We start from the raw sequence: 25,586 nt of genomic DNA on the forward strand, positions 1-25,586 counted from the left end.
TTATTATTTTTTTTTTTTACAGAGAGGAAGGGAGAGGGATAGAGAGCTAGAAACACCAATGAGAGAGAAATATCGATCAGCTGCATTCTGCACACCTCCTACTGGGGATCAGCCTGCAACCAATGTACATGCCCTTGACCGGAATCAAACCTGGGATCTTTCTGTCTGCAAGTTGATGCTCTATCCACTGAGGCAAATCAGTTAGGGCTTATATAACTTTTAGAAACTGAAGTTTCTTTGGGGCACCCAAAGGATTTTACTCATATTAACTAGACAATAAAAGTATGGTACTCTCCTGGGAGACTTTTAATTCTCACAAATAAATAAAACAGAAGGGCCCTGTATTTATGGAGTAACACACCATTTGTAATAAAATAGTCATTATTTTTTCAGGCAATAGGTTTTTCTGTTTACAAAGATTCCTGTCTTATCTGTCCAGGAAGAATCCAGTCTTATGCATTCAGGAAGATTCCCATCTTATTTGTTTGCAAAAACTTCTATATTTCATAGTGCTTATTTCCCCCATATCAAAATTTAAGAGTAAAAAATCTAAAAACCCAAAAAAAATCTTTCCCTTCGAATCTAATTAAATTTATTCTTCCTATACAATGTTGAATTTCACCGCCCCTCTTTCTATTTCCCCATTTATTCTTGCACTCAAATTAGTAATTTGAAACTTAAATGCAATTAATACATTTAATTGAAGTATATTAATTAAAACCTGGGTTTTCGTTAATAAATGCTTACCTGCTATTCAGCGGCTAGCCTGGAACAGGGTTTTCCCTGGGCAAGCAGCAGCTCTTTCTCCCCAGAGGGTGAGTTTATTCCTCAAGCCTCGCCCCTTAATCCTTAGAGCACAGAGAAGGGAGGGAAAGGAAATGTCACACCTGTAGAGAGGGAGGAGCTTCTGATGTCAAGTGAGACTTCCCACGAATGCAGCACCAGTGCTTCTCACCACCTCTTCCTTTCCATCACATTTAATCTTACAGTGGAAAAGCCACTGCGTACTAATTGTGATATAGATCTGAACGTTTTCCAGACACAAAACCTATCTATCCATCAGGCTCTCTGGAAAAAAAAAAAAAAAGAAAGGTCAATGGGGGAAAAAAGGAGACATATAGTACTACTATTTGTAATACTTTAAACGATAAAATAAAATTAAAAAAGGAAAAAAAGAAATGGGACATAGGCAAGTGGGGAACAATAAAATAATGTGGATATTGACTTCTTATATATTTTTAATCTATTCTAAAAAAAAATAATTTTGCTGCTCTGAGCTTCCCAGGCTGAAAGAAGGTAATGTCTAAAGAGGAGGCTTGTAAAATGGAGAGTATCTTTGAAAATGTTATTCTTTTACCCTATTCTTTTAAATGAAAAGCTGTTCACAGTTGACTTGCTTTCCTCTAACCATTAGGAATGGCTGCAGTCTCAGGCACCACAGAAACATTTGCAGGGAATCGCAGCACACAACACCCTCCCTGAGCCTTGGATAGTAAACAGTACAAATGTCCCCGGGGTATGTGGTGATTGCTTCAATTTGAATGTAGTCACCTGGGAGGATACTGTTTACCACTTATGTCTCATAAAGTTAAGTTTCAAATGAAGATGCTGGTTTTAAGTAATACACTGGGTAATTGGTGGTTGAAAGTGGCTAAAAAACTTGTATTCGATGACAATTACTGACGTCAAAATAAGTGTTTATAGATCCTGATATTATTGATAACTTTTAAAATATATATATTTTATTGATTTTTTTTTTTTTTTTACAGAGAGGAAGAGAGAGGGATAGAGAGCTAGAAATACCGATGAAAGAGAAACATCGACCAGCTGCCTCCTGCACACCCCCTACTGGGGATGTGCCCGAAACCAATGTACATGCCCTTGACCGGAATCGAACCTGGGACCTTTCAATCCACAGACCGATGCTCTATTCACTGAGCCAAACCGGTTTTGGATTTTAGATTTTGGCCCCTTCTCTGATTGAGTTCGACACCCCTACTCTATTCACTGAGCCAAACCGGTTTTGGCTTGATAACTTTTTTTTAAAAAAATGTTATGGAGGGCGACATATACCTGTGCATGTTTTTAAGGATACTATATAAATCTAGTCTTCTGTAAATATTATTTGAGGAAAATTGATTTAAAAATGAACAGATGTTGTTATTGGTAGAACAGAAACACCTTAAAGTTCGGGGTCAAGTTATTTATGGACTCAGAGAGATCTATCCAGTAAATGTCTTCCCAGATTTTAAACTACATCCTGTTTCCTGGTGTATCCAAAACTGAAACTTCTATTCTTTTTTCAAAGTTCTTTGCTCTCTATAAAATATCAGAACTAATTAAAGCAGTTGTTTTTTGCCATTAGGAAAAGTAACCAATAAGGCAAAGCATGTTACTTTTCCAGAAAAACTACATTGGTTGAAGATAATTATGTTTGAAATATGTCCATTACGCTAAACTGAAAGTTTAACTCTGGGATTTACAAGGAGAAAGTGGGAGGAAAAGGAGGTTACTAATACAAGATAAATTTAAAGAGATTTTCTTCTATAAACCCAAGTGAACAAATCCATAATATTATCATAGAAAAATAGATGGACTTGTACATTGTTTTTAACAGGATTTACACATCAACTTTAGTAGCCCCTTCTAACTGTAGTGTATCAGCAAATTCCTAAGTCAAAATTACAACTTTTTTTTTCCTCTTCCTAGTTCTATTACTTGCTATCTGAGGATCTTATGAAGGTCACTTAGTTTCCCAGGCTTCAGCCTGCAGGATAGGGATAATGGTAACTGTCATGGGGTTTAATCCCCATAATGTTATTAGGATTAAACACTGGTATAAATGTATGTACACATGTGGTGGGCTTAGAATAGTGTCTGGCACATAGCACGCATCAGGAAATGTCAGCCATTTTTATCAGTTATTATTGTTATACTAGAGGCCTGGTGCATGGAAATTCGTGCATTCAGGTGGTCCCTCAGCCCGGCATGCACCCTTTCCCAGTCTGGAACCCCTTGGGGGGATGTCCACCTGCCAGCTTAGGCCCACTCCCTGGGGGATTAGGGCCTAAGCTGGCAGTCAGACATTCCTCTGGCAGCCTGGGAGCCCTTGGGGGATGTCCAATGGCGGCTTAGGCCCGCTCCCCTACGGCCACCTCTGTGGATGGAACTACGCCAGGACCGACTATCCTGCGCCACCACCTCTGTGGAAGGGGGGGCACTGGGACCGCCATGGCTGGCCGGCAGCACAGGCTCACTGGCCCCGCCCCCCACCCACTGGTCATTCCAGCAGGTCATTCTGGAAGGTCATTTTGCTGACTGGCCTAATTAGCATATTAGCTCTTTATTATATAGGATGGTGCTATTGTCTCACTAATTTTAAAGACCTCGTTGGGGTATGAAACAGTGAAATTGCCCAACACACATTTGTTAACAAATGAATACTTTCTATTAGTTAACAAATGAATACTTTCATTTTTAAAAAGCCATTTAGAGTCATTTATTGAATTTAGGGAACAGCCCTCTTTCTTCTTCCTGTTTGTCCAATTTTAACACGTTAAGCACCAAACCTGTTTTGTCTTTCTTTCCATTTAGCCCTAGATATCTGATTTCACCGATATGCTGACGGCCAGAGACTGATGAGGCCCAAACGGAAAGTATAGTGTCAGTCACGTGTTAATAACTATAATCTGTCTTAAATGTGGCTACTACAGCAATTTCATAGCCTTGGTAACAGCAGAGGTCACTTTAATGAGAGCCAGAGAAACCAGGAGAAATATTGCTATGGTGGTGTAGTAGTGAAGGACCACCTTCAGTGGCAGTAACTTTTAATAAGAAGAGCTGGTGAATAAAATAACAATATTATTATTTTAATAATAAGAGCTGGCTCAGTTACTTTTGACATGGTAAAGTCCAAATGGGAAATTTGAATTTCTCTCTGCTTTTGCTTTCCTTCTTTCCTCTCTCTCTCCCGCAAAGCTGAATATTTCTTGACAATGAATGAAACATGAGAGGATTTAGAAGTCTTATGTTTGGAAACTAAGCCAACCTGCATTCAAATACTAATTTTGACAGGTGCACCTGTATTTATTTTTGGTAAATGGAGAATGCCAGGAAATTCAACCCAACCAAATAGAAGAAAGCAAATCCTTTAATTTTAGGTTCCAGCGCAGGTCAAATGTAAATAAAACCTGTTTGTTAAACAGATGCCCCTCTGAGATTTGGGGGAAATGGAAGGGCTCGAATAAAGAATTTATAATGACTGGCAGTACCCTAAGATCCTGTAACCTATGCGTACAAGCTGCCTCCCCTAACCCTGGTCACACACACAGATTACACCAGTTTACCTGCCTTCCTTCAGCAGCTTCAGTGAGGTCCCACTTTCCCTTATGTTCAGCAACTTTCCCTTTTAGCCCTTTTTCAGTCTGATAGGGGAAACTTTTATTTTGCATTAAAGTGAACATCTTCCAAATACACATTGGCCATTTATGGATCTTTGAGAATTGACCACTTTCCTACTGCCATTTACTCTATTTGTTGCTGACATTTTAAGTTTATGTGTAACTTAATTTGGAATCTATCTATAGTAATAAAAGGGTAATATGCTAATTAGGGTGGACGTCTTCTGGATGTCCATCCCGACAAAGGCACAGTGGCTGCGAGGGCCTAGAGCCATTGCCACATGGGAGAGGTGGGCAGGTCCGGCCCCGCATGGGTGGGGCAGTGGGTCTGGCTCTCGTGTGGGAGGGGCAGGCCAGGCTGGTGCCATTGGCCCAGTGTTGCAGCCCCTTTTGCAGAGGCAGAAAGAAGGGGGTGCCACGCCCCCTGCCGCAGAGGTAGTGCAGGACAGGCTGCGGTGCAGTCTGGTCCCAGTGCTGCCCCTTATGCAGAGGCAGCCACAGGGGCAGTAGCTCCAGCTGGGGCCAGGTGCCACGTCTCTGCAGAGGCTGGATGGGGTGCAACCAGCTGTGCCTCAACCTCCCACAACCCCTCCCACAGCCGGCCTGGTCCCAGATCTCCCCCCACCCACCAGCGGGCAGGGTGCGGAGCCAGCACTGAGAAGTGAGGGCTGGCAGCTGTGGGGGCTGGCAGTGGCAGCAGCAGCAGGGTGATGGGGGCAGTGCCTTCCCCTAATCAGCCTGGTCACCTTCCGCATAGGACATCCTCTGAGGGCTCCTGGACTGTGAGAGGGGAAAGGCCTGGTTGAGGGACACTCCCTTCCCAGTGCACGAATTTTCGGGCACCGGGCCTCTAGTCTATATATAAAAGCCTAAACAGCAGGTACGACTGGTCAGCCGGCTGGTAGCTGTGATGCACACTGACCACCAGCGTGCAGATGCTCATCACAGGAGTCGCCCCCTGGTGGTAAGTGCACTCCCACAGCCAACCTCCCGGGCTGGCCAACCTCCTACTATCTGCCCCCCAGCCAGCTGGCCCTGATCACTGGCCAGGCCAAGAGATACACCCATGCACCGAGCCTCTAGTTTGGGCATAAAGTAGGAATTTTAACCACTGTTTCTCCACCCCATCTCTGGTGTGGTTAGCAGTTTTCTCATTTACCATTTATTGAATATCTTTCTGCATTTTACTTAAAATGCTATCTTTATCACATGTTATGTCTTTACACTATATGTCCTCCACTTCGAAATACATTATTTTTAGAATTTAAGTTTCTGGCATTGGCACTTACCATCTCCTTGCTAGACGGTGGGTTATGGTTGGCATGAACTGTGCGTATGAGAACTCAGGTGGGTGTGGAAATTACATAGGAGCTATAGCCATCTGAATTACTGGTATCAAGTACAGATGAATTTTATTTGGTTTTTTAATTAACTTAAACTATTCATAAAGAGTACACTAACATGCATCCATTAAAGAAGATATTGTGTATGTTTTTAATTGCCTGATACCTGCCAGAAGAAATGCAGATCTCTCAAAATTAGGTCACATACTTTTCAAAGCTCCAAGAGTGTAGTATGACCAGTTCATGAATGAAGAACTGTCACTCAGTAAGTACAAGTTCCAGTTGATGTTCAATAATCTGTTTAACAAATGTTCTGAGAGAAACAAGACTTTAATAAAATATTTTATTGATTTCAGATAGGGAGAGAGATAGAAACATCAATGAGAGAGAATAATTCATCAGCTGCCTTCTGTACGTCCCACACTGGGGATTGAGCCTGCAACCTGGGCATGTGCCCTGACCTGGAATTGAACTGTGAGTTCCTGGTTCATAGGTCGATGCTCAATCACTGATCCACACTAGCTGGGTTAGACTTTTAATGTACTTTCTTTCCCAAAAGCTATTATAAACACCATAATTAATGATAAAAATTAGTGAGTTGGGGCTCTATTAGTCGCTCTAAAACCCTGAAGCTCTGAGACTCCAAGTGAAGTTTTTAAGATATTTTGTAATCTTTTAGTTGTGCTGAAGCCGGTTTGGCTCAGTGGTAGAGCGTCGGTCTGCGGACTGAAGGGTCCCAGGTTCGATTCCGGTCAAGGGCATGTACATTGGTTGCGGGCACGTCCCCGGTAGGGGGTGTGCAAGAGGCAGCTGGCCGATGTTTCTCTCTCATTGACGTTTCTAGCTATCTATCTCTCTCCCTTCCTCTCTGTTAAAAATCAATAAAATATATTTTTTAAAAAAGAAAAAAAATCTTTTAGTTGTTTTGCCTGATATAGCAGACTGTCCAAAACACACACACTTTCTTTAAATGCTGCAGTACAGGTTTCTGTTATTGAAGGCTTGCTTTCCCTCTAAAATCCATTAATGGCCTTTTGGACCATTGCTTCCTAAGAAGACATTGTTTTTGACCTTTTCACTGAGCTTCCCAGGGTTTCCTGTGGAGTGTGGCCTCCCTCATGGCAGTGAGCATTACACTGAGCTTGTTGCTAGTGGTCTCTGCCTGGAGGATATTAACAGAATTATGGCACCTTCTACATTAACTGGCAAAGTATTCTTCTAGGCGAGACATAAAAATAATTAAATTTCAAGTATTTACTTATAGATAAAAGCAACCCACACAATAAAAATAATTTTTAATATGTTTTACTGATCATTTATTTACATTTATATACATATTATAATCACAACGAGGAAAGGTTTAGAAAATTATTTTTATCTGGTTTTTGTTTTAAGGGAGTAAATGTGTTTATGTTCCATTTTAATAATTTTATGAAATGAAAGTATTATTTGATAAGGGAAAATAAGTATGTAACATTGATCCACTAAACCAACCAAAGAAATAAAATATTCATACTACCTCCAAAGTTAAAGACAAATGGCAAATTTTAATTATACCATGAGTCTAGAGAGTTATGTAAAAGAATAAAGGCACTGGAGATTTCTCAAGTTTCAGATGACCAGGCAGAAAATGCAAGTCATCAGCTAAAGAATAATGACAGCAAAGATGTTTTTATGAACTAGGTACTTTAATCACGTTACATATATTAAGTCACAGTATCAAATTTCCTCTGCATTAGTCAATAAGTGAGCTTTATTTAGACTATAAATCAGTGAACTATGACTGTTCTTATTTTGGTGTCAGGTAAATAACTGGAACAAAAATGTGAGCTCCTGTACGCAACAAATGCTAAAACCAGTTTTCAGGACTACACTCCATGCTGATGGTAGATCTGCAGCTAAGCTCCATATTAGGAAACAATAAACCCTGAAGAAGACTTAGCCTCTGAAATATCATCAGGTTAACAGTTTTAGAACTTATAAACACTGAAAATTAATGTGGAATAACCTAAAAACATTCTTCAAGAGGCATCCAATCTCTTATAGGCTTCTTCGATGAAAGTTAGCATGTTCTTTGTCTGAGACGAATTATGGAGAACATCAAAGTCCTTCAGAAGAGCTTTCTGGTTTGGAATTTGTGCCAAAATTTCTTCCTGTGGGTACAATGTTTAAAACTGTTTATTGAAATATAATTGACATAAAACATTATATTAGTTATAGTTGTATAACATAATGATTCAATATTTGTATATAAAAGTGCAATGAATCTAGTTAACATCCATCACCACACAGTTATAAGTTTTTTGTGTGATGAGAACTTTTAAGATTTACTCTTACAACTTTCAAAAATACAATACAGTATTATTGACTAATTACTATACTGTATATTACATCCTCGTGACTTATTTATTTTACAACTGGAAGTTTGTATGATACCATTTGACCACCCATATAACTGTTTTTTAAATCTTATGAAAAATATAAAATGCTATTTACAGAATGGTATAATAAATCTCATGTACCCATCATTCAACTTCAAAAACCATCAACTCATTCTGTTCTTTCAAATTGATATTATTGTTTTTTCCTCTGCCCATTTTGCTTCTTACACCTAGATGAATTGTAAATACGAAAACTTCAAAATACTTTTTGAGATGATATAAAGACTTTCTACCACTATAAACATTTACATTATAATATCTACTAGAGTCCTTTGAAGAAAGACAAGTTAGCAGTGTATAGCCCACTACAAATAAGACATAATACTATTTTATGAAGAGCTATATGTCTTTGTTAGAAGTGTAAGCAAAAGCAACTGTTTTTGAATTTACTTTCCTAAATCTATTCTACAGTTATATAACCACACAAATGCATAAAAATATATGTACAAGCGTATATTCAGCATTATCTGTAATGATAAAACTTACTGATTTCCATCAGTAACTCACAATTTATATTATGGTATATCCATACAATGGAATATTATACAACTACTACCCGTGTTTCCCCGAAAATAAGACATCCTCTGAAAATAAGACCGAGCGCATAGAAAAATAAGACATCCCCTGAAAATAAGATCTAGTGCATCTTTGGGAGCAAAAAATAATATAAGACACTGTCTTATTTTCGGGGAAACAGGGTAGTAGCCCTGAGCACTAATCTCTGAGTGAGTAGCTTGCTTGCTGCTGCTTGCCTCAACTGGCCACCCGCCCACCACCACTGGTAGCTCTCCGCTGCAGCTCTCTGCCCGCCCTCCTGTAGCTTTCCACCACTTGTTCATTAGTTGTGATGTTATGGTGTAATGGATAATTAGCATATTCCTCTCATATTACACAGGATTAACAAAGACGAGACACATCTACATAGACTGACAAAGAAAGATGTCCAAACTATAGTGTCAAGTAAGAAATAATTGTGTGTATATGTATACCATGAATTCCATTTTTTTTTAATAAAAGAAACAGCATATATAATGCTTTTTAATATCAAATTAGTAACTGGTGATACAGCCAATATAGTCAATTGTTACTTACCTGAAGTATGGGAGCTTTGAGAGTCTTCTGAGGAAGTTCTGGAAGGGAGAGTACCCCACTGCTATCTATTTGAAACATCTAAAGTAGAAAAAAGAAAGCTGTTGGTTCTTTAAAAAGACTAATATCTCTGACCTTATTACATGGAAAAGTTGTGTTGGTAAAACGTAAGCATTCAAAATTACACCAAGTCTAGCAATATATTATTAAACAATTACCTGTTTGACTTTCTCCTCTTCTTTTTCCACCTCACTTGTCAGAATTTGAATTTTGTTCTTTAGGCTCTGGATATTCCCAGTCACTGCCTCTATGGTCTCTACTATTTTATCTATTTCTTCCTGAGTCAGAAAGAGAAAGTTAATGTTTCAAATTAAATATTTTATTAGATAAACCCCAAAGATATTTACATATCTTTTAAAAACCTTATATATTACAACACTGCTCAAAAGAAACTGGTAAATACATTTATGTTTTTCTTTCAAAAACCAGACTTACTAGGAACTAATTGACCACTGTCACAATGCGTTATAAAGAAGTGAATTTCCTGAAACAAAAAGATATACCTACGTACAAGAATATTTCCTCAAAAATACTGAAGCTGCCAGCTTCAGATTCTGGAAGCCCAGCAGAGCCCAAGGGCTGATGGCTGTTCATCTATACCCCACCACAGACCATGGCGATCACTGATCCTTTTATTGTCCCCACAGTTTTGTCTTGTCCAGATGTCATACAGCTGCAATCACATAGTGCACAGCCTTCTCAGATTGGCTTATTTCACTTAATAATATGCATTAAGTTTCCTCCTTGCCTTTCTGGGCTTGATAGCTACTTTCTTTTTAATGCTGATTTTAATAACCCATTGTCTACATGTGCCACTGTTTATTTATCCATTCACCTACTGAAGGACATCTCGTTTTTCCCCAAGTTTTGGGAATCATGAATGCCGCTACAAAGATCGCTGGGCAGGCTCCCTCTGAAGGCTCTAGGGAAGATTCCTTTCTTGCTTCTTCCGGCTTCGGAAGCTGCCAGCATTCCATGTAGCTGCATCACTCCAACTTCTGCGTGTTTGTGCAAGGCCTTTTCCTGTTATGTCTATCCCTTACAAGGACATTTTGGTCTCTTGAAGGATACCTATCACTGGATTTAGGGCCCACCCAAGATAATCCAGGATGATCTCACCTTGAGATCCTAACTTAATTACACATAGGAAGATTCCCTTTCTAAATAAGGTCATATTCCAGGAGTTAAGATTTAAACGTATTTTTCGGGGCCCACCATTTAAATCATATTGAAGGAAATGAATAATAATACTGATGGAAGAGTTAATAATAATGACTAAATTTTTTCATTATGAATTTAAAAAAATTAATTTTGTTCCATTGCTTTGGTTATTTACTTTAGGTATTCCTACCATTCATACCCATGTTGCAACTTTTGTATTTTCCATTTTTTTCTCCATACCTTTAAAAAATAATCTTTCTTTTTTATTCTTTTTTTTTAAAAAAAATACATTTTATTGATTTTGTACAGAGAGGAAGGGAGAGAGATAGAGAGTTAGAAACATCGATGAGAGTCATCGATCAGCTGCCTCTTGCACACCCCCTACTGGGGATGTGCCCACAACCAAGGTACATGCCCTTGACTGGAATAGAACCCGGGACCCTTCAGTCCCCAAGCCGACACTCTATCCATTGAGCCAAACTGGTCCCGGCTCTTTTTGATTCTTAACATTTTCTCATTTCACCTTCAATGTATTGTAAGTATTGTCAGTTGTATTTGCTTAATGATCTTTTTAACTTAAGTCTGCAAATCCGAAAGGCTTTTTCTTTTATTTCTATGCTTTCCTGAATTCTGTAACTTCACTTTTTGGTATAGCAGTTCCTCTAATAACATTGTTTCGTTTAACCTCATCTATACTAATAAAAGGGTAATATGCAGATTGGTCCAGACGCCCTCATGCTATGACAGAACAGCAGGCAGTAAGGGGCAATCAAATGACCAATGCATGAGGCAACCAGGCTGGGAGAGGGGGCAGTGAGGGGGGGCAGTAAGGGGTGACCAGGCCAACAGGGATGGCAGTTGGGGGCGACCAGGCAGGCAGGAGAAGGTAGTTGGGGACAACCAGGCTGGCAGAGGAGGTAGTTAGGGGAGACCAGGACAGAAGGGGGGGGGGGGCAGTGAGGGGTGACCAGGCTGGTGGGGGGGGCAGTTAGGGGCAACCAGGACAGAATGGGGGCAGTTAGGAGCTAGTGGTCCTGGACTGTGAGAGGGATGTCCAACTGCCTGGGATTGGACCTAACCCAGCAGTTGGGAATCCCCTAAGGAATCCCAGGTTGGAGAGAATGCATGCTGGGCTGAGGGAACTTCTCCCCCTGCCCTCATGCACGGATTTCATGCACCGGGCCTCTAGCTTTGTTATAATGAGGGGAGGAAAAAACATCCATTCCCTGCTAGGGCCACCACTGTGTGGAGACTGCACGTTCTCCCCATGCTATGTGGTTCTTTTCCAGGTGTTGGAAAGTCACAACCAGCAGTAACTCTAGGCTGCAGTAGGAGAAAGCTTTCTCAGTAATGCACATAAAAGAAAACGAATGAACACAAATTCTACAAATTCCTAGTTCGAAGACTCTCTTATGCTCAAAATGACAACAGTGCTTCTGCTGAGTAACTGACTTATCAAGCAAACCACAAACTGCTGTAATATAACAAATATACATTTATTCAGTCTTCATGCTCAGTTCCTGGCACAGAGTTTCTAAAACCTTTGTAACTTCCAAGTGATGGGTGGTGGGGAAAGGTGGGATAAGAGCATATTTAGTTATATTTGATTTTTGTCCTGGTTCCTGGCATAGCTACCAAAAACCCTTGTAATTTTCTGAGTAATTGGGGTGAGAGATTTATTTGTCTTCTATAATTTGAGTTTATGATAATGCACACACAGAGGATGAAGGCTGGTTGCTAGAACAAGCAACCATGTGATCAGAGGTTTGGAACTTCCAGCCCTAATCCCTGACTTGTGAGGACGAGCTGGGCTGGAGACTTAGTTAACAATCAATATGTCTATGTGATGAAGCTTTTATAAAAACTCCCAACAACAGGTTCAAAGAACTTCTAGGTTGCTGATCACATGAAGGAACTGGGAGGATGATGTGCCTGAAGAGGCATCCCTTCCCCTATACTGTGCCCTTAAGCATTCTTCCTTTGGCTGTTCCTAAGTTGAGTCCTTTATAACAAACTCGTAGCCTGGTTAGTCTAAAATGTTTCCACCTGGCTATAAAGCAAGTCATGTTCCTGGGCTGAAGAAACTGCAAGGAGGCTAGTTGTTGCTAGGGAGAGGAAGCTGGGTGTTGCTATGTGATGTTATTACCTGGACAGACACTTAGCATATTAGCCTTTTATATATAGACTGGTAATAGTAAGTAGCTATTGCTTTCCTAAGTCCTATGAGCCCTTCTAGCAAATTATCGAACCTGATGAGGGGGTGACAGAAACCCCCCATTTCTACTTGGTTGCTCAGAAGTACAGAAGGCTTGGGCTTGAAACTGGGATCTGGGATCTAAAATGGACGTGGGGGGACAGAAGTCTTGTGGGACTGACCCTGTGGGGTCTGTGCTTACATTAGGTAAGTGTCAGCATTGAATTAAAATGTAGGACACCCAGCGAGAATTGCAGAACTGCTGAGTATGGAACACACACAAATTTTAGCTGTAACACAGAAATGCCTCCCAGTACTACAAAAATCACACTGTCATTTGCTATCTCTAATCACTTTTAAGTGACTTATGGAAATATTAAATGCTAAAGTAACATTTACTATTATTACACTTTAAAGCCATTTAAAATAACCTCAAAAAAGTCCAAGTCATAGAAGCAGAGTAGGAAAGTGATTGTCAGGGGCTAGGAAGTGGGATGTTAAAAGGGTACAAAGCTTTAGTTACAAGATAATGAAGCCTAATAATTTAATGTAAAACATGGTGATTATAACTGATAACACCATGCTATCTAATAAAAGAATAATATGCAAATTAACCATCACTCCACTATACCCACAAGCCATGCCCCCCAGCCAATCAGGAGCGAGTGCAAATTAACCCGAACCAAGATGGCTGTGGCCACAGAGCCAGCAGGAAGCTTACGTTTCCCAGGCACTGGAGGAGGCCAAGCTTTCTACACACCCTGGCGGGCCCAGCCCTCCATTCAAGGCTACAAAGTTTCAATTATAGAAGATAAATAAATCCAAACAAAAATGGCTGCAGCCATGGAGCAGCAGGAGGCTTGGCTCTGCTCTAGGCTACAAAGTTTCAATTATAGAAGATACATAAATCCCAGATACTAGGGCCTCCACTTGGGTCACCGGGAGGCATGCTCAGCCTGCAAACCACCACAGGCCCATGCCCCAAGGGAACCCCCACCCTGATCCGGGACACCTTTCAGGGCTAACCAGCTGGCCCCCACCTGTGTACCAGGCCTCTATCCTATCTAATAAAAGAGTAATATGCAAATCGACTGTCACTCCAAAACACAAGATGGCTTCCCCTATGTGGACACAAGATGGCCGTCACAAGATAGCCAGCAGGGAGGGTAGTTGGGAGGGACCAGGCCTGCAAGGGAGGGCAGTTGGGGTGATCAAGCCTGCAGGGGAGGGCAATTAGGGGTAACCGGGCCGGGAGAGGAAGGAAGTTGGGGGCGACCGGGCATGTAGGGAAGGGCAGTTGGGGGAGACCCAGGTCTGCAGGGGAGAGTAGTTGGGGACAAGGCCTGCAGGGGAGGGCAGTCGGGCAAACAGGCTGGCAGGGGAGTGATTAGGGATGATCATGCTGGCAGGCAGAAGCGGTTAGGGGCAATCAGGAAGGCGAGCAGTTGGGAACCAGCAGTCCTGGATTGTGAGAAGGGTCCCAGATTAGAGAGGGGGCAGGCAGGGCTGAGGGACACCCCCTCCCTGTGCACGAATTTCATGCACCGGGCCTCTAGTATAATTTATGAAGTGATCTCCCAGTAAGGTGCTTTTCTTAATTGTTCAAGTATCCACTAAGTACAAGGCTGAAGTTTAACAACTAATGTTATTTCTCAGTAGCTTCTACAGCATAATGATTAAGAATCATACTCTGACATTGGACTGGCTAGCTCTGCACTACAACTTTAAGCAGTTTGTCTAAGATTCAGCCAGAAATGTCAGTTTTTTTTACATTTGTAGCATGAGGATAATATAGCATAGACCTCTTTAAGTCCTTGTGAGGATTAAGGGATATAAGTGCTTAGAAAAGTGACTAGAACAAAGAAAGCCCTCCTTATATGGTAGCAATAATAGCAATGATGATGATGACTGTGTTCCTGACAATGAAGTACAGAATGGAAAACTAATGTTTTCAAATTCTACAGCATTTAGTGATGAGTTCCTGTAATTTGATAATAAAAAATACTAAAATAGCCTGGCCAGTGTGACTTAATGGTTGAGTGTTGCTCTATGAATCAGGAGGTCACAGTCAGATTTCCGGTCAGGGCACATGCATGGATTGTGGACATGGTCCCCAGTGAGGGTTTTGCAGGAGGCAGAGACCAATAATTCTTTCTCATCATTGATGTTTCTATCTCTCTCTAACTCTCCTCTCTGAAAAAAAAAAAAAAAATCATTAAAAAAAAAATCACTAAGATAGTTCAGTTATAAAGTCTGGTAAAAAAAAACCCAAAAACACAAGACAGTTACTTAATCACTAATTTATTATAAATACTTAATTTTAGAAGCCCCCACGTTTAGGTGAAGTTTTTGGTTAGAGTAAAAAAGAAAAAAAGAATTTAATGAACAAATCTGATCCAAAATCTAGTATTTATTTATTATTTATCATAATATTTTATAAAACATTTTGGTCTCTTCCCGACCCAGTAACTAGGGACTCCCTGTTCAATCTCATACCTGCAATGACGCCAGGCCTTCTTCATTGGCTCTGTGACGGGCCCTTTCCATTTTCAGTAGACTTGACATGTTAGTTAAATCTTTCAGTTTTGGGGCAGGGACTTTTAGGGTTTCAAATATTTGTAGCAATCTTAGGAATAGATTTAAAACACAATTATTAGTTTATTTTTTGAGTACCATTAATATTACTTTTGTTTTGAAATACTGCTATTATCTTTTTTATTTGCAGTCTTGCTCCCAAAGGCTTCATCTTTATTAAAAGTGACTCACCTTAGCAGTAAGTATCCCCAAAAAAGCCCTGACAAATCATCATTGAACATTTTATTTTTTTAAGATTTACTTAAGCTTCTTCATAAAAGGAAAATTTTCTTTATACATTTAACAATTACTTATATGTATTTTAAAATAAAAATTTCCTTGTGTTTTTTTTAAATGTGTTTAGACTATTCCAGCACATAAGTGTATTATTTATTGTGAATTATTTAGTAAGAGAGGGAGCACTGCTCAATAAATCTTAACAATGAGCCTGGATTCTAAATCTCATTTGTTTTAGAGAATATGACTAATAAAATTACTTTAAAGAAAACTGTCCCGCAGATTTTAAGACAAAACACTGAGATTAAAGTGCTTTGTTTTAAAGTACTATCAACATGAATAGTATTAAAGTTAAAAAGTGTCCTTCAAATTGGGTGGGTTAGAGCACCAATAAAAGCTGATATTACCAGCCTCACTTCTAGCAGAGAATGATACAGCTTTCCAATATTTGATTCTTGTTTCCATAGTAGGAAAATCTGAATTTGGTTGCTTTTACCTAATAGGAGCACTTAGGGGTGCTAAAAAGTTCTACTACTTAATCTGAACAACAGTGGAACCTAAGATTTATCTTCCTGGGGTCTTATCAAATTATTAATTTTTATAAAGAAAAAAGTAGGCAGTAAAACCCCCACCAATCATAATTTTCATTAAACTTTTAGGATTAACTTCAGTTTTCCAGAAAACCATCATTAGTGTATCATGTTTAAGCATAAATCTTCTCTGTGTAATCTTCCCAAGAGGGTAAGTTTTTGACTTCTTAACGAAAATGAAGTTTCCATTTAAAATCAGTTTCTTTTAAAAGTTCATTAAATCAATTCTGTGGAAGGGTCATCCACTATTCCAATGTCCTAAAAAGTGGTCAGATTTCCAGAATTCTTTTAAAACTAATTAAACTAAAAATATAACATGAATACACCCTACTTAGCAATGATACTAATCACCATTTACAACATTGTTTCTATATGACAACTTTCCCAAACATGTTCCTCTAGAAATTATAGAGTATAACCACTTTATCTGACTAGCAACAGTGTTTGTCTGGTCATCTGTGTATGTGTATGATCCAGTCTATATCAATCATAACAGTCTTGCCACAAAAATCAGCCCAAAGACAGGGTAGCACCCAAGCTGGGCCAATTACAGTCTACCTCCTAGAATTTTGTGAATAAAGCTAAGAGGATAGTGTTTTCTTTCTCCTCTTTCCTCACAAGGTTGAAAAGATAAATAGGAAGCTGTCTATGTCTACAATTCTAACCTAGTGAGGGTAATCTCTCTAAAAGAATACAGCCAAATGTAGGCAGAGCAGAGATGAGATTAATAGCCTATCTAATAAAGAGGGAATATGCTAATTGACCATCACTCCATCACAAAGATGGCTGTAGTTCCCATAAGGAGCCTTAACAAACAATTAGCAGGGACCTGAGACTACATCCTCCCCTGCCCCATGGGACTTGACAGGGGACCTCAGGCCCCACCCCCTGCCCTGGCGTCAGGTGGGGACCTCAGGCCGCACCCCTCACCCCAATGCCAGGCCATGGGACCTGAGGCCATGCACCCTGCCCGGCGGGGTTTGATAGGGGACCTCAAGGTGTGCTTCCCGTTCTAGTGCTGGGCTAGGAGCCTCAGGCCGTGCCCCCCACTTGTTGGGGCTTGATGGGGGACTTCAGGCCCCCCCCCCCCCCCACCTGGCAGGGCTTGATAATGGTGGGACTGGCCGGGTCTGGATGTAGCCCAATGTGTGTGTGTGTATGAGGAGCGGGGGCAGCCGGGTCTGGGTCTCACGAAATTTTGAGGTGCATGTGGGTGGGCGGGGACTTGACTTTGGGTCCCGCGGTGCGCCCGACTCTGACAGGAGGAAAGTTTTCATATACATTTTATTAATTTTCTTTCATCTCTGACACTTCAATTATAAAGGGCAAATAGCAATATTATTTCCTCTAATGAATCCCCTTATAATGTGCATGAATTTCGTGCACCGGGACACTAGTATGAAATAAAGAGTCCCTGTGATAAATACTAACTTGGGAGATGCTAGGTTAAGCAAAATAAAATACATTTACTAACTGTAGGACTTTTAATATGCTAATGGATCAAAACATTATTCACAATATATCACTTTTATTCACAGAGTATCTTTAAGAATGAATGTCCCAAATATACTTTGATAAATGCTGCTATAGGAAAATGTATTCAGAGATCCAGTTAAAATAAATTTGCTAAGGCTGTAAACGTTGCTAAATTAGTAAAAGGGAAAGTGTCTTGAATATTAATATTTTGGGGATTAAAGAAAGTGAGCTGCAAGAGCAAACACAAAAACAGGCAGTCTTTAAAATATACATCTCCATGGCTGCTACATGATGAAGAGAAAGCCCATGTGATTACCACGGTGAAGAACAGCTATTATGTACTGTCGTATTCTCATTTATAAATTAATCATGGTTATCTGTCCCATATTAAAAAGACCATGAATAAGCTATACACCTTTATTATATATTATCTTATTTAGTAGCTTTTTTAGGGCACTCCTTCAATATTAGGCTGTTACTCCTATAAGCCATTTATAGGCCTGCTTATATAAGTCTTTCTTTGATCTCTTCAACTTCTCTCCACCAACTCCCACCCCCATCTACCCCATCCCAACCTTTCTATTTTGCTACCTTACACTTTAAGTGAGCAGAATTTGTGTTCAGTCTTCTGAAGAATAAAGTACTAGGTTATAAACATTTCTGGGTAATCTAGTAACTAAGATGCAGAACATTCTTCTGTGAAAAGATAACGTGCAAACAGAAAAAAATAATCAGTGAAAATCACTCATAGTGCTGTGACTTTTTAAAAACATAAGAAAATAAACCTCCATTTGTGACTTGCCACAACAGGAAGAGCAGTAATATTCTGGAAAATTACATGAAAACACAGTGATAGAATAAATAAGAGTGGTGACCTGTTAACTTCAAATTGTTCAAAATGCAGTTGAAGGGAGTTAGAGTTGACAAAATATTGTTCAAATCCCAATTGTTTAAATTTATAGGAGGAGGCATTTCGTCACCTTCAGGTTCTTCCTAATAAATTCTCTTAAACGCAGACTTGCAGACCGCAGCAATTTAGGATAGAATATATATTCCCAAATTGTTCCTCTGTTTAAAACAACAACAAAAATCCCAAATGAAAAACTTTTCTATTCCACAAATGTCTGTTCTGCAACATAGAGACAGATTAAACTTTTCCTAAATATGTTTTAATCGTTTCCTATTGCATACTCTATTACCTTTTCTTCAGGAAGTTGAGATGATACTGAATTTGTTCATTTTCTCTAACTCTGTCACTCAAAATTGCTCTAGAAAAGAAAAAGAGAAAGAATTGAGTAAATATTAGCTTGCCTCTTTCCTAGCCAGGCAGAACCAATCACTTTTTCTTCTGCATACATTTTAAGTGGAGGAATAATCAAAGTGCTTTTATTATATTATGTTGTTGTGTTTAATTTATATGCCAGACTGTTCTGATGGATTTCAGCTATTTTCTTTGTATCCCCTTTAGCGTGGCAACTTACACATAGTGTAAATTTGAACTCAACTTCTTTCTAAATTGTCCATATTGTATGGATCAGGCCACATAGACTTCATTTTTATTTCCCTGATGGAATTCTAAGTTTCTGAAATTAACCAAAACTTTTCTTCTTAGGCTAATGCCATTGACATTATCTTCTGAAAGAGAAAAACATCCTATCACCGTAAAACAGAAAATAAAATTTAAAAGAATACTATCTATAGGAAACATAAGAAGAAATAAAGTTAAGTGAAAATATTTCATACTCACATGATGACTGTTTCCATCATAGTTTGCAAATGCTTTCTGCTACTCTCCGAAAGAGGCTGCCAGGTTTTCCTCCTGCTGGATGCTATCTTTATCTGTCTTAGACTAGTTTGCTCTGTTTGTCCTGGTGAAAGAAGAGACTGGTCAGTCTAGAAGTTTGTATGATTTTACTCAAAAAGTGATTAAAGTATAAATTAATCTAAAATAGCTAATGGATTTAAGAGAACCAAATATTATAAAGCTGTTTAATTTCCTCTTTATTGCACAGCCCTCACATGGCAGGTGTTAAATATGAACATGCTATCTATTGTTAATTAAAATAATGTTAACAGACACTGCAGATAGAAAACCAGACAATTTTAAGTGAAGAACCAAGTTACACTTATTAGGGTTCAACATAAAAGTATGGTTCTCAGAAATGATCTTAATTAAAGAGTTCGTTAAGACTTGGGCACTTTTTCTACTAAATGTTGGATGGCAACTAGAACAAAAGAGATTAACCAAACCACAGACAGTGTTTAGTAGACTTTTAACTGTTCTACTGAGAAGAGATAAACAAAGGAGATATACTATTGGCTCACATGAAGATTTACTTTGGAGAAAAGAGAGAGTAAATAATTATAAGAACGCCAAGCATTATAAAAGCAGAAGTATTGTGCGCTCTGGAAATATAAAACCAGACGACATAACCTGGTCTTGGGTGAGGAAAGGCAGGCAATTCTACAAGGAAAAGGTGATATTAAACTAATTTATTCCAAATAAAATCAGGGAGCGGTTCCAAACTAATCTGTACAGTGGCGGCAGAACAAAAACATATTTGTCTTGGGAAATCACTAGGTGCTTCTATGTATCACAGATCAGTAATAATTCAGACTGTGGGACACTTTTTCTCTAGTTCCTATCGATTTTAGAACCCTATACAATATTTTGTTAGCAAAGGTAAATAAAATTTCAGTTGATCAAAATAACTGACTAACCAGTGCTACTTATTCTTGCAATGTTGCAGTTTGTTACTATCCTTTGTTTTTGCAGAACTCATAAGCAATATACTGATAAATTTTTCATGAATAAACACAGCTTGAGAAAGGCCAGTTCAACAAGATATAGAAAGGAAATACCTTCAGAAGACAGATGCTTTGGATGATTTTTATTTTTTCCCACTGTATTTTTAGCCTAGAGGGAAAAACAAGGCACATACACAGAAAGAATTAAACATCAGATAAAAAATTTTTGCTATGGCAAAAGGTTTGTCATTTATTTGGAAGAGTATTCATATAACTTTTGGCTAGGTAGAAAAAAACATATTGCCACTTTTACAGAAAAAGGATATGTTCTTGTCTCAGGCAAAAAATACAACCACAGCAACTCCTGGACAATGTGATAATGTATAATAGAATGTCCTAGGATCTCAAACAATGTCTTAAAGAAATAATTTCTCATTTTACCAGTGAAATAGTGTTACATACTTAATCTGCAAAAACAAATAGAGTAACTGCCTAATACAGGGTAAAAAGGAGGAAAAAATAAATGTGATTTAGTAATTTATTCTTTTAGAAGAGATAGTAAAGTCATGGTAGGAAAAAGCTAATTCTCACTGATCTAATTTTTCTCTGTCTTAAAAAAATCTTCTCCACCAACTGTGGAGAAGATTTGTCTTTTAACATATGAATGCCATAGAATTTGTATCCTTTATTCCTAGTCTTCCCATTTAAATACTTTAGCAATGTCCTATGACCCACTCCTCCCCAAAGAATTCTGATTAATATCTTCAGAACTGAAGTAAACAATTTTGAGATCTTTTACAAATCATGCTGTGACAGCTCTCACATAATATGAATTACTATAATTTGCAGTAAAAGTGGCCTTTAGTCTTCATATACTCCTATACAGAGAAAGATATTTCTAATGAGTTCTGGATTATTTTCATTACCTCTTTCTCTGATAACTCCACTTCTTTATCATCAATTTTTCTTTTTGGATTTCTTTTTAACTGTTGAGACCTTTTCTTGGAAGCATATGCTTTGCTAGACATCTTGATCTAAATAGGACAATTCTAACAGTGCTCCAACAAAAATCTGTAAAAATGAAAACAACAGAAAAATGCCTAAGATTTGCATAATATTTTGTTTAAAAACTACCTATATCTATAAATATTCCAAATTGGCCTTTTAAATATTTAAACATATCTTAAAACAAATAACACTGATTCTTATTACTTACAATATCTAATTTAATTTCATTCCTAGAAATTTCTTCCATTTGCATGGCTTTAAAAAAACATTTTTTTAAAATGCTTTTGCATATATAACTTTATATTCCTCCATACAATATCATTATCTCCATATTTAAATCCAAGTATATGGGAATATAAACTTTTGAATTGTCTTACTCTGGTCACAGATAATTTTCATATCTACTATCTTATAGGTATCACTCAGGTCTTCTTGCTTTAAACTTAATGGATTTATCATTCAACTTATGCCAAAAAAAAATAGAAGGTAATTTTTAGAATTACACCATGAATCTAACTTGTGCAGATTAATGTGGTAAATTCACTCATAAAGATTTAAGCTATGTTACTGTCTGGGTTATGTGCATTTTAACAAGTGCACAGAAGTATACCGATTCCTCTGTTATCCCACAAATTAAAAAACAGGCACAGGAGTGGAGACAAAATTTAGAACAACCCCCTTGCTCCATCTAATAGTTTTTAATCACCAAACTCATTTCTGCTAAAAGGAACAGAGGAATAGGATATTTATTCTTGCATTAGGTTATAAGGAGTAGATAGCCAGAAATTAGGTACAGTATATATGGAGATATATAAACACATATACATCAATACATAAATTCTTATAGTCCTTTTAAGTATAGAAATTGAGAGTATTGATTTAGAAACTTTTAAAACAATTTGACAATTTTGTCTGTATTGAATCTGATCATAAATATTTGGCTTTGTTTTTTTTCTTTTTACTAGATTTCATATTTCTAGTAATTTATTTTTCCTAAAAAATAGTTTTTTTAAGAGCATTTTGAGGTTCACAGCAAAATTGAGCAGAAAGTACAGAGTTCCAATATATTTGTATACCTCCTCCCACCACTACCCTTCCCCACCATCAACACCCCACACCATTTTATGAATCTACATTGATACATGACACCATGCAGAGTCTGTAGCAAGCACGTCAAACTTGCGGCCTGCGTGCGGCCCGCAACGAATATTTTTGTGGTCCAGCCAATATAACGGAATGTAAGAAACATTTTAATAAACATTTTGTAACTTAATTTTTACAATATTCTGTTATACATAACTAGAGACCTGGTGCGCAAAATTCGGGAGCCCTAGGGGTATGTCCAACTGTGGACATCCTTAGCACTGCCGTGGAGGCAGGAGAGGCTCCCCACCACTGCTGTGCCCACCAGCCGTGAGCCTGATTTCCGGCTGAGAGGCACTCCCCCTGTGGGAGTGCACTGACCACTAGGGGGCAGCTCCTGTGTTGAGTGTTTGCCTCCTGGTGGTCAGTGCACCTCATAGTGATCATTCTACCGCTTGGTTGATTTGCATATTAGCTTTTTATTATATAGGATTATTAATAAGGAGCTACAATGTTTACTAATGACTGATTAGTAATGACTGATTAGTATAATCGTGCTGCATTCATTTCCCTTAAGTGCCTTCTGTGCAGGTGCACCATTTCTTCATTAATACTAGCAGTTAATATTTTAGCAGTCGATTGCCATGTCACTAGTCTTGGACTGATTTGTTTGGTGTTCTCCAAAGGAAATATTTCTCTTTTGGAGAACAAGAAAAATAGGTTTACTTGCATTACCCTTAATTTGTGCAGTTATTAAGTGTCTGGTAAGTTGATGTTTAAGAAAAAATATTAATTTTTATTAAAATGTTCTATTATTTTATGTTAACAGTTACTCATTTATTTCAGCCTTTTGTATTCAGTATGTCTCTATCGAAATAAACCTATGTTTCTATGAAAATTGAAGCTTTTGTTTTTTGCAGCCCACATAAACTTAACCTTATTTATTTGGCCCGTGTTAGCCTTTGAGTTTGACATGCTTGGTCTATAGTAGACATTAGGATTCCTTCCTGGTGTTTAATATTCTATGGATTTGATTAGCAATTCATTTTTTAATTGGATTTTACAAGCGTCAGATGAGACTGATTAAAAATTAAAAAACAAAAATTAGCCCTTTATCACAGTTTGAGAAGCACCATTTTCACTGAATCCTACTTGAAGCAATAAACCATATTGCAAAAAGTTTCTCAACTTTGGCACTACACTGTATTCACAGTGGGAATGGGATAATTCTTTGTTGTGGGTGCTGTCCTGGGCACCGTAGGATGTTTAGCAGTATTCCTGGCTTCCATCCACAAGATGTTTAGTAGCACCTTCCCAGTTGTGACAGCCAAAATTATCTCCAGACATTATCAAATGCCCCTGCAGTGAAATCGCCCTGGGTTGGGAACCACTGCCAACAGTGAGCCAGGAGTGAGAATACGTTGCCCAGGTTCCAAACCCTGGCTCTGCCATTTAACTAGCTGCAGAGCCTTGGCCAAATAAATTTGCTCACTTTCCCACTGGTAAAATGGGTTAGTAAAAGTACCAACACCAAAGGCTTGTGTAAAGCTAAAAGTCTGTACACAATACATCAACTGCCTAGAACAATATCTGGGATATAGCTATAAAAAAAAAAAAAAAAAAAAAAGGGCGGGGAGGGAATAGAATTTTTAATGAAGAAGCTAAGGTTTATTTTTTTAAATGTATTTTATTGATTTTTTACAGAGAGGAAGGGAGAGAGATAGAGCTAGAAATGTCGATGAGAGAGAAACATCGACCAGCTGCCTCTTGCACACACCCTACCGGGGATGTGCCCCCAACCAACGTACATGCCCCTGACCGGAATCGAACCTGGGACCCTTCAGTCCGCAGACCGACGCTCTACCACTGAGCCAAACCGGTTTCGGTGGGAATAGAATTTTTAGATCCACAGGAAACCACAGCCTAGTGGCAGTGGGTACAGACAGATACAAAAAAGCATTTATTATTTACAGTTACATACAATGTGACAAAAGTTTCAAGACAAATGAGTGAATAACTACCTCAAGATGGTGTGAGAGAGAATGTACGTTATTAAGAAAAAAAAATTAATATTTGAGTTACAGTTTGAAATACTGAGCCAGAAGAATGACGTTTTGGAGAGAAAGAGCGAACACCCGATGACAGGACAGCCTGGAGACTGGTGCGTTCAGCGACACTTGAACGTGCATGGGAGGACTGGACAGGAATCCTAGGAACTGGAGCGGTGGCGTGGGCCAGACCTCATTTTGCAGCAAGAACGTATGCTTCACGGTGTAGGACACAGGGAGGCACCCGAGGTTGCCTCATTTCCTTCCTAGCTTGCTGAAACTCGTGGAAATCAAGGATCTCCATCTAGACCTCGCCGAAACACAAACACAATGTTTACCTCTGGACAATGACGCCAGCGCCGACCGCAGGAGCCTCTAGGCCAGACCCTAGGCTCCCGCCACGGGCTGCGGGGAGATTAAGGAAGGAGGACCAGCCGAAACCGGTTTGGCTCAGTGGATAGCGTGTCACAGCCTGTGGACTGAAAGGTCCCAGGTTCGATTCCGGTCAAGGGCATGTACCTGGGTTGCGGGCATGTACCTGGGTTGCGGGCACATCCCAGGTAGGGGATGTACAGGAGGCGGCAGATCGGTGTTTCTCTCTCATCGATGTTTCTAGCTCTCTATCTCTCTCCCTTCCTCACTGTAAAAAATCAACAAAATATATTTAAAAAATTGTGACATTGCTTAAAAAAAAAAAAAAAAAAAAGGGAAGGAGGACGAGGGTGAGGATGAGCCGGGGAAAGGAGGGGCGAGCCAGCGTGGCTCCCCATTCCCTCCTCGCGAATCAAAATAATTCAATCCGTGGCCCGGCAGGGCAGCCCTGCTCGCATCCTCTCTCTCCCCCCACCACTTTGGAAAAGTCACCACACGCTTCTCGAATGCAAAAGGCGGAGTTTGCCACGACCGGCTCGGTCGCAGAACTCCCTCTCCCCCGCACCCACGGGCAGGGAAGGGCTGTCACTACTCACCGGCCGCCCCTCCGGAACCAGCCAGCGAGCCGGGCCCGCCGCAATTCGCGCCCAAACAATCAAACCGGGCAAACCCGGAAGTGGACCGGCAGAGACCGGAAACGCCGCTAGCCGGAGGGGGGCGGCTAGCTACACCCTGACGTCATCAGGAGCGCGCCCCCGAACG

At 39.3% G+C, this 25,586-nt stretch overlaps 1 protein-coding gene and 1 long non-coding RNA gene across 2 annotated transcripts; one reads left to right on the top strand and one right to left on the bottom strand.

Annotated features, from left to right (window-relative positions):
* Positions 1–6,206: 6,206 nt before the first annotated feature.
* Positions 6,207–7,583, top strand: LOC311625512. The gene is made up of 2 exons (XR_014795523.1): positions 6,207–6,424; positions 6,664–7,583. It is a non-coding gene; the product is annotated as an uncharacterized lncRNA (long non-coding RNA).
* CENPQ (centromere protein Q) lies at positions 6,789–25,534 on the bottom strand. The gene is made up of 9 exons (XM_084889857.1): positions 25,421–25,534; positions 21,240–21,384; positions 20,428–20,482; positions 19,313–19,433; positions 18,765–18,833; positions 15,185–15,314; positions 9,492–9,611; positions 9,277–9,354; positions 6,789–7,896 (listed from the first exon to the last, which is right to left on the bottom strand). Exons 2-9 carry the CDS (start codon positions 21,339–21,341, stop codon positions 7,765–7,767), a joined length of 807 nt encoding a protein of 268 aa, XP_084745983.1. The 5' UTR covers positions 21,342–21,384; positions 25,421–25,534; the 3' UTR covers positions 6,789–7,764.
* Between the last annotated feature and the right edge of the window lie 52 nt (positions 25,535–25,586).

Source organism: Pipistrellus hanaki (genome assembly GCF_964339955.1).
Source record: "Pipistrellus hanaki genome assembly, chromosome: 7".
Taxonomy (NCBI): Eukaryota; Metazoa; Chordata; class Mammalia; order Chiroptera; family Vespertilionidae; genus Pipistrellus; species Pipistrellus hanaki.